General features: G+C 42.6%; 1 protein-coding gene across 1 annotated transcript; it reads right to left on the reverse strand.

The window, feature by feature from the left end:
- Positions 1 to 7,582: 7,582 nt before the first annotated feature.
- LOC308139589 (galactosylgalactosylxylosylprotein 3-beta-glucuronosyltransferase 1-like) lies at positions 7,583 to 10,147 on the reverse strand (the record flags this gene model as incomplete). Its single annotated transcript, XM_080509051.1, has 4 exons — positions 7,583 to 7,657; positions 8,069 to 8,365; positions 9,107 to 9,540; positions 10,030 to 10,147. 4 exons carry the CDS (start codon positions 10,145 to 10,147, stop codon positions 7,583 to 7,585), a joined length of 924 nt encoding a protein of 307 aa, XP_080365177.1.
- Between the last annotated feature and the right edge of the window lie 328 nt (positions 10,148 to 10,475).

Here is a 10,475-nt window from a genome sequence, read left to right on the forward strand (position 1 = left end):
TGGGTAATAGCATTAACTGATACTTTACATTTTGGGCAGGGTGTGATATACCATTAATGACCCATTGAGTGACTTCAAAAAGATTTGAAAATGATAATAGATATAATAATCACAATTTCACATTTGAAACGAGGAATATTTAAAGCAGCACAATGTTTAGTTTCTTTGTAGTTATTATTTTTGTTATTGTTGCTATCCAAGTCACAACTAATACCTTGCTGTACAATGTAACTATTTCAGATATTTGAAATCGATTTATGAAAGAGCGTATCACTGATACACTCTTGTGAGTACTTCAAGTACCTGCTTGTCTGGTTCAATGGGCAACTTCTTGAAAATGCTCCATCTCTGTGAAAATGGGAAAAAACTCAACTTTTCTGAAATGCTGTGACTGTGCATGCGCACCACGGACATAGAGAATAGTTGTTCTGCACGTGCAATCCAAGTTGATCGTCTGTCCACGTGAACGTTCATGTTTATCGCGTATTGTTTTCTGCGCACGTGTTGTACTTTCAAAAATCAACAACGGCACCAACTCGTGGTTAAACTTGCTAAATGCATCATTTTCTGCGTTTCTGATGTTCCTATTTAAACGGACATCGTTTTCAAAACAACGATATTACCGAAACGGAAATGCGAAAACAATGCGTTTTCATGTCAACGGAGCTGCAACGGGACCAATTAGCCTCAGATTGAGCGAGGAAACCGGAGCATGCACAGGACATTTAATTTCTTTTTGATTTTATCAAACCAGATCAAACGTATTCACCCGACCGAAGGTGTGGCGGTTTGGGGACGGAGCGATGGGGCTAATCAACACCGTCAACCATCGTCGATGAACCAGTAAAAGAGAACAAACACCAAACCTGGACTCCAACCGTGTTCCTGCTGCGAGGTGAGAGTTCTCACCGCTTACGCCCACATTTTCAGCACAATATGTGTGAGATACAATTCTCATGCCACTCCATCGCCACGCGCCAAACTAATGACTTTCCTCGGTGCATGTGTCGGGAGGGGGAATAATACACGCGCTTGTTCTATGAGGCTGCGTGCGACACATTTATTGGACTGTGTGTGACATATTTATGGGAATACATATGCTGCGTTGCCATGCAGGCGTCTGCAGGAGAGTTTCAGCTGCCCCGAATTGTGCATCTCATTTCAGACCTGTTGGTTCTCCTCGTGAATGTACTTCACACGTCATCATATATTCATCTGGTTCTTCATGCACGTCGGCGTGTACCTATACATTTTCGCCCACCGTGACCAGGCAGCAAACGACTTCCAGTAAGTGATATTTCATGTAAACACAGGTATTTATTGTGCCGCTCTCTGCATCCTGCCACTATATATATCAGAGCCGGGGCTTTATTTGATGTTCTCTTTTTCGGCACTTCTGCTGCTGCAACGATGCAATTGCCCTGCGGGGATCATTAAAGTTTCATCTCATCCCATCTTACATAAACCAGTTTTACTCCCTTCTCCACCCTCTTTAAAGTGCCTCACACTGCACCGGATCACCGCCGTCCTTTAGCAACCCCACCTTGACGGAGACACTATTTAGCATTTTCACTCTGGACTTCTTTAACGATGGTAGAAAATGGGAGGTTTTCTGCCACATGCATTTCAATAGAAATTGTGATGTTTCGTCTGCCTCGTTTCTCATTTTCTTGTCACTTTGCAGTATAAAGCGTCTACCTGTTAGTGGGCGTATCAGTCAGACTCTAATCATGTGTACCATCACCGGTCTGTGAGCTTCGCAACTCTTTTAGCATGTAGCGTGTAGCACGGCTCAGTTTTAGTGGATCCACCAAGCAGTAAGACTAAACGATCAACATCGGGATTACTGTGCTGCTCCAAACGTCTCTTCTGATTAACTTGCTTGTGTTGTAAGAACCATCGCTCTTCTCTTGATATTTTGGCAGAACATTCTCATTCTCTTTAATATTAAAGAATCTACAAACGGTCGCTATCCGCCACACGATGTCGCTGACGTTGCTGCCAGATGATGTCGCGTACGACACGCGACTGGTATCGGGATCCCTTCAGCCCTCAGCCTTTTGTTTTTCCAGCTGATAAAAGACATGCTGATCTTTTCCCAGCATGCACTGCAGGGACACGAGCGCGGGGACGAGGCCTCCGTGGTCATCCTCGCTGTCATGGCGGTGAGGTCTCTGTCTGAGGCCACCTGCTTTCCCTTGGGGGGGTGGGGGTTTAATTTATGATGCTAATGAAATGTGAGCATGCTTAGCCCATCGGAGAGCAAGTGATGAATCTCCTGCGCCGAGCTCGCCATCCATCACAAAGCCCCCCCCCTGCCTGCAGCAGCCTACAGGAAGCCCGGGCCTGTTCCTCTCTGATTAATGTTTAGACTGATGCACCTCCAAGATTATCTCGTTTGATCGTGTCATCTCTTTGTTATTGCTGCTGCGGGCTTTTCTCAGATTAGATTCCCAACTCGGGCTTCTGTTTTAATGCAGAGTCATAGTAAGAAATATTTCACTTCGTCTGAAGAAGAATTAAATCATCAAGCAGAATAACACATCCACACACACACACACACACACACACACTGCCTCTTTCCTCATTTAACCTTGTTTATTTTCCGTGGAGGAAAAACATAAAAAAAAAAAAAAAGTTGAGTTATGCGCCAAGTTGTGCCAGATAAGTTCTATTGTTTAAATGCAGATTGGCGCCGTTTATTTCCACTCAAACATTTGAACAGACAGTGGGGATTTTTGCAATTACTATTATCTGAGAATGTCTCCCTCTTTGTACACGGAAAAGTCATTTTGGCCAGCAGAGATTTGCCAGCGCGAGCAACAGCAGCTGAATTTAAACAGACTTTTAGGCGTGTTTATTAAAGCCCTGCAGTGTTTATCAGTGGGGAAGAAGTTTGGCCTTTCAGAATAGCAACTTCAATAAAGAATAAAGTGCTTCAAATGTGTACCCGTCCCATTTTGTCCCCTTCTATGTCTATCAGTGGAGACAAATTTAATTTTACATACAAGGGAGGTTGCAAAGATCATTCTAGATTCCTCAGTAGTGCAGAGTAGTTTACATCTAGCTTTTTAATAAGGTACTTTTTACTACAAATGCAACAAAGATGACCGTTTTTAGATCCCTGCTAGAGAAAGCGACAGCTTTAAAATCTGTATTGTGATCTATTGTGTCAATCAGCTTCTGCAGCTGCAGGTTTTCAATGCAAAAACTTCACATGATAAGACAAATCTTGACATTAGATCATTGTATCGTCAGCCTCACTGTGTGTTTGACACGTTCTGGTGAGGAAATAAATATCACAATGTGGAGGGGTTAGGGTTACAAACAATGGCGCCCAACATCAAAACGAGATCGTTTTCAGCCTTTCTGCCATTTTCCATGGAAACGCACATCATTTTCAAAACATTGCTGTATAAACGCCTAAAACTTTCTGAAATGAAAACACAAAAATTATGCGTTTTCAATTCAAACGTCTTGTAAGCTAATATTTCAAGTTTTCTTAACTCGCAGCATCTGATTTATTAAGCAAAAAACATTTTGCATGCCAAGCTTGAGATCACTCATGTTTCAGCGAACTAGTTTTATTTTCATGATGTTCATGCATTAAATCAGAGTTCATCACCCTCCTTTTATTGAAACAAGCCATTTTCTCCTGGAACTTCAGGCACTCTTATGCAACAATTTGAGTTTATGACAGTTATGGGAAAATAAAAATCCATAGTATCAGTACGTCTTGTCCCCAAACCAAGAACTAGAGCTAAAGATGTATTAAAACATATTTAGAAGACATGTTGAATGAAATGAGGCCATTGGAGGCAGTGCCAAGATACAGTTTGTACGCCAGACAATCAGGCTCCCTCGAGGAGTAACTAGTGGTAATCCTCCGGATTGTGTATCATCTGGTGATCATTTTCTTTTGTCCTAAACATCATGTTATTATTAAATTCACTTCCTGTAAAATCCAGTGCACTCTCCTCTCGCCAAACATCTGCTTGTTTCTTCAAGGAATTGACTCCACATGACCTCCATTTAACAGGCGATCTGCAATTTGAATCAATATAACCCAAAAGCAAGATTATTTCATATTTTCTATGCAAGCGCCACAAACCATAGCTGAAGCTGACCAGTATGAATGAGTGAGACAGACACAAAAAGAGAATGTACCCCCAAAATAAAGTTGTCTTCATTTCATTAACCTGCTACACCTGTTAACATTTTTGCAAAAAAAAAAAAGTGTATGTTAAGTGTTTCTAACTTAAGTACACAAATTAATGCCTCATGGCATAATAATTCCAGTTGTATTATCATTAACAGAGGTAATGGTACTTTGTTGGGGGGGGGGTAAACAGTGGTGTATAAGGGCTCACGCCGACCTGACAGTGAGAATTTCTCCAGTTTGACTTGGAGACCTTTCTGTATGGAATTAGTATTTTGGAAGAGCTGTGCATGTGTAGCTGTTCAGCCGATTGAAGAATGTAACATTTGTGAGTGGAAAGCAGGTCCATACTTTGTCCATATTTATATAATACATCATGACCTTACATTCTGGATTGACGTGCATGGAAACTTGAGGATATTCAAGATATAATTCAACTTGAAATACTGAAGATTCTCATGGCGCTTTAAAGATCTCCGATGATACATCGTTTCAACACTTTCACATGCTCTCATTGGCCCACAAATATTTTATTTTGAAGTTTTTTGCCCCAAATCCAGCTTTTCCTAGATTTTCCTCCATTTGAATATTGGATCATAGGAGCTGCATTCAGAATCTGCAGTGTCTGTGTGAGCTGGACTGGCTCCGCCCACACATGCCCATCTTGGGAAGAGGAGGAAGTACTTCCTCTCGTTTTCAAACATTTTGCAATGTGCAACTTACAAAAACACAAACGCGACGTGTCTTTATTTAAAATGTTGTTTTGTAAATTGGGCCCAGAGTCATTTTTATGGAAAACAGCATTTAGTACATTTTATTGGTTGATTAAATTCTCGTTACCAAAATGTGTCCAGATCCATTTTCAATTCTAAGAGTCTTTTTCCATATTAAAATTAAACTAAAAAGCCCAATATTGTGCAGAAATATGTGTACTCATGATCCCAAAAATTATTTTTCTCTACTTACCCTCTTGGCTGTAATCTGATTACCTCGGCCTGTAATATCTGCATTAACTGATCACTCCCACGATGCCTCACTTGGAGCAGAAGATCTGAAATGCGTGCACGCTGTCAGTGCATCTTTTTTTTTCAGCTGTATGAGAATAGCCCCCATGGTTAAATGAAAACTTTCTTTGATAATCTCGAGCTGAAGTGAGCTGTGTGGAAGTTTGTGTGATGAGGCGTGGACAGAATTCACTTGTTTTCACTCAGCGCGTGACGAATGACGCCAGGAAGTGACACGAAAGGTTGAGAAAGCCGTCGCCGACACCGGCTGATCGAATAACGTGTATCAGGATGCCGGTTTGCATGATGGGATCAGTGAGGTGAACATCCTTCTCCTCACATCAGTGGTTACCATGACACACACACACACACACACACACACACACACACACACACACACACACACACACACACACACACACACACACACACACACACACACACACACACACACACACACACCCTCCACCACCCCATCGTTGTGGTGAGTCTGCAGGAAACAGGCCACCTCCTCCTTCTCTCGCTGTCACCTCCGATGGCGCTCAGCTTCGCTGTGATAGAGTGAAGCACTGTGACCCCCCCACCCCACCCCACACCCCCACCCCCACCTCCACCCATTCAGCCTGGCGAGCCAGTAGAACAGGCACAGCTGGTGTGACGGCGAGAGGCAACACTTCCTGCAGCCGGTACAGATGATGATGATGATGTGTCACCGGGCCGCACGTTCATCAAAAGCAAACCACCTCCAAATTAATTAGCTGCAGTCGGGACGGTAATTAGTTTGACGGTGCCAGGGATTTCCTTTGTGTTTGATGAACTTGGGCTTTAATAAGTGGAGGAAAAAGAAGAGTAGGGGATTCTCTTCCATGCAATGTTTGCCTTTCAAAAAAAATCTGCCGTGTCTCATCTCATCCCATCCCTCCTATCACAGCAGGTTTTTTTTTTTTATTCACTGTGATTCTTTGTATTTGCTTACCCATGCATATATTGTTTCTGAAGTCAAAGCGACCTTGAGGCTGACACTAATTAAAGAGTGGGAGAGAAAATAAAACACCCTTTCTCCTGTAAACAGATTCTAATGAATTCCCGTGGAAATGAGAGGTGAAGGGTGGAAAAGCCCCCGTCGTTAAATACCCAAGGTTCTCTGAGCGTCTTGTTTGCTGATAAATGTGAGCACGCGTGTTGCAAATTAACACTTACGATGCGGAGAGAAGAAATATCTGAACGTCAGGTATTTTTAAGTATTTTTTTTTAAAAAGAAAAGAAAAGATCACGGTGCTCCTGTTATGCTTGGGTTTGAACTCGCAGCTCTGCAGGAAGTGCAAAACATCAGTTTGATTCACACAGCATCCGAGCTAACAAGCTGTGTTGACTGGGAGACATTTTTCAGATGTGTTGTTTAACCGCTGTAGTAGCCGCCTCGTATTTGTCAGACGAGGCCGTTTCCTCGTCTTCACATGCCGCTTGAGGGGCCGACGCGTCTGTCAGCCAGCTCACGACTCACAAATGTACATTTCTGCTGTGTGGGTGCTTACTGAGAGATTTTACACACAATGACTCGTGGCATAACTCAATTTTACAGCAGTCAACCCGAGTCTGTCACCTCATACAAATGCGAAATTGTAAAAGTGAGAAGTGTGCTCCTCGCTGACACATTCATAACTACTCTGGATTTGAATAACGGCTGCAAAAGACATGATTTAACGGTCACTGTACGGCTTACGCAGCCAGTTTTATTCTTGTTACTCCGATGCTTTTCTGACAGCCGCCATAACTGAGCTGTAATCATTGTAATCTAAATGCCTTCAGAATGAGATCAGCTTCTGCTGCTGTGAGGAACAAACTGTTGGACTGAGTTTTATTTTTAACATTTTCTACATTTTAGTTCAGGCTGGATCGGATCATGTTCTAGTTTTGTTGCTCTAGGTCTATTCTGCTGGGAGAAGTTATTTTTGACTCGTCAATGTGTTTGTTGCTGGTGAAGTTGCTTCGATCAATATCAAGGCAGGAATTAGTTTTATACCACCCTGTATATAAATATTTTCACCCCCATTTCCCTCTGAAAACCCCACCCTAAAGATGATGGAGTGATTTCAAAAGACAATTTATTCAGCAATTATGAATGACATGCAATTATAGCGATAAGGTTATAAATAGAGAAAATTCCATTTAATCAAAGCACAAGAAACACAATTCCTTTTGACAAAGTTCCACTTTACTGCAAACCATTGAGATTTGTGGTTGGCAGCATTTGCATCATTTGCAGAGCAACACGCACAAGTGGGAGAAGATGTGGAGCAAATACGAGCTGAGGTCGTCCATAATTGCTCCGCCACCTTAAAACGATCAACGTGCCGAAAGGCAGTCGTCCTCCAGAGACTTTCCTCGACGGAGTATTACCTGGGTCAGGTTAAAGGTGTCATGTCTCAATGCGCGGGTTTTGATAACCTCTAGGAATTGATGGGTTTGACGTGCGAGTGTGCCACACTAAAACCTGTGGGGAAGAAGAAAAGCAGATACAAGCAGAGAAAAGGTCAATGTGAGTCGAGTCTAATACGCATATCCTGATTGAAAACGCTGCACTGTGTGTATTCAGAGCATTTAAGATGAGCTGTGGACTTTAAGAGGTACTTCATAGGTTCAGTCCGTGGTATTGTTTTTGAAATGTCATCTAAAATAACTTTGTGAAACAAAAACACTGGGGGGGGGGGGGTATAGCTCAACAACTTTATGTTCCGTGCAACTCTTAATATATTTACTGAAATTGCTATTAAATGATTCCCGGATTGACTGATTTGCTTCCTCACCAATGTGGGTGTGTAAGTATCCACTTCTACAGACCTCCAATGACTCCAAGAACAAATATTGCTATTTATTATTAAAAACGTCCCTTTCCCTTTCTCACCTTGGTGCAGTTCTCAGCTTTAGGCTCCAGGTCGCTCAGAGTGACCAGACCCTCTAAGAACCTGGTCTCCTGATGGCCCGATGGTACCCCATACAGCTTGAAGTTAGCTCCAGGTTTGGACAGAATGAGCTGCAGGTTCACCGCAAACCCTGCCATGTCAATGGCAAAGGGTCGACTCCGGGCATATTTAACGTTCCAGCCGTACACCTTGCCCGAGGCGTTGACTTTGGGCGACTCGAATCGCACACCACCCACAAAGCCCACGGGCCACACGGATACTTTTTTAGTGTAGCGCATCTGAAAGGTAAACCAGAGATAGACATACCAGTCATTCATTTAATATAAGTGAAATTCCATGAAATACTGCAAAAGACACGTGGAATGGATGTGGAAGCGGGAAATGATGCGCTGGTCACAACGAAAAAAAAGTCCAAGTAACAAGCTGGACACAACAGAAATGGCAAGTTTTAATGACAATTACACAATACTCCTGCTGCTCTTCAATGTCTCCAACCGCTCCACTTTTCCATCAGCTTTGTTGCAGCAGCATCTCCATTCCCAACTTTATATAAATATGCTTTACCTTTGTTTTATAACACTTCAATCAAGGTTGTTCTGCTGAAGGATCAAGCATGTGAGCTTTAGAAGAAATTTCAGTATGTCCCTGCCAGTGTTGGTCAAGTTACTTGGAAATAATTACTGATTACTTCCCTGAGAAAGTAATCCCATGCCTGAATACGCTGTGACGCAATAGTCCACTCAGCCTCCTCCTATTCTGCAGATTCCATTATATAAAACTGAAACAATGAATGCAACACCTGTCTTTTTTAAAAACCTCTTTTTTTTTTCTTTTCAATCTTTTAACCTCATCCACATTGCATCAATCAGAAGTTAAATTAAATGCGACAGTCTCTGACTTTAAGGACATTTTTTTTACATTTAAACCTATTTTCTGCACGTTGCACCATATTTGAATGAAATATAGCATGCAACAATCACTTAGTTTGTGAAGGTCTGGTTATGTAACAATCCCCTCACCTCGTCGAACAGCTGCAGACTGTACGTGTTGTCGTCGTCTCCGAAGTAGACGACTCCAGGACGGCTGTCATTCACGCTGAACGTGTCCCGGAGCCACTTCAAGCCCACGTTTCTCTGGCCGCCGCCCCTGGACTTAAGCTTCTTAGTTATATGCACGTTGAGGTGGGTGTAGTTCAGCCCCGTGTTGTCGAGGAGGCGACGGACAAAATTGGACTTTCTGTCGGCGTCTTCGACCACGATCCAGTGCAGGTTGGCCACGTGGAGCAGAGTGTTGGACATGTGTGTCAATTCCGCCTTCTGCACCAGTCGGTAGTATGTCGGCGTGATGACGTAGATCGAGGGCAGGCTGTCGGACCAGGGCGGAGGCCGAACGTAGACATTATTAATGGTGACCTTGTTCCCCCTCGGGAAGAAATTCCCTAAGATACCGATATCTGTTCAGGAAGTAAAACATAGACAATAAGCTCCTCGTCAGATAGAGTAAATGTTTTTTTATTGTGCTTCATCCAGCTGATGTATGCTCATCTAATTCATCTTGCAGTTCGGAGAAAGCATTGCTCACAGAGATTTTCTTCAGATAATTTGAGTTGTTTTAATTTTTAATTCAATTATAATCTCTATTAATTTGCAAAGGTGGATTGCAGAGCCAATTATGTGTATGGATGATGATGTTCCTCTCAAACACTTTCATTTCTGATTAATGTTGGGCTTCCACCCAACACAGACGATCTTCATTTGTCATGATAGTAAAATCTTGCATGCGGGTTTCAGTGTCTGGTGGTAAGAGCTTAATCCAGGGGGTCGGACACCCCTCCCTTCTTCGAAGACACAGAGGAAACGTGGTAACTACTGCGCATTAGAGGGTTAAACAAGTAAGATATATAGTGAACTCGTTTGTTTCATACAACTGTGACAAATATTACCTTGTCCTGCGCCGAGCAGAGGTGCGATGGTGCCGCGGTAAGAAACAAGGAGCAGTGTCAAAGGCAGCACAGTGACCAAAACAATGAACATGTGCTTAATATTCACCGTTGGCGGCATCTTGACAAGTCGTGCACCGATCTGAAAAACGGATATGCGATTTGGCACACAGTCGGAAAGATCAGTCTGAACCTTCCAGTCACAATGAGTAGACCTCCCTGAACTAATTATACAACTTTGTAGAATATAGAGTATATATAGCTTTATAGAATATACAACTTTTATTCACAACACTGCGGTAACCATTGAGGAAGGCGCAAAATGGGAGTTACGTGTGCAGTTGTCCTAACAATTCTGCTTGCGACGATCGTTTTTTAGTTTACCTACTGTTAAACAGCGTGACGGGCCAAAAATGGAAGAATTAACAGATTTGACATAAAAACCACAA

The sequence above is a fragment of the Blennius ocellaris genome, assembly GCF_963422515.1.
Source record: "Blennius ocellaris genome assembly, chromosome: 14".
NCBI classification, from domain to species: domain Eukaryota; kingdom Metazoa; phylum Chordata; class Actinopteri; order Blenniiformes; family Blenniidae; genus Blennius; species Blennius ocellaris.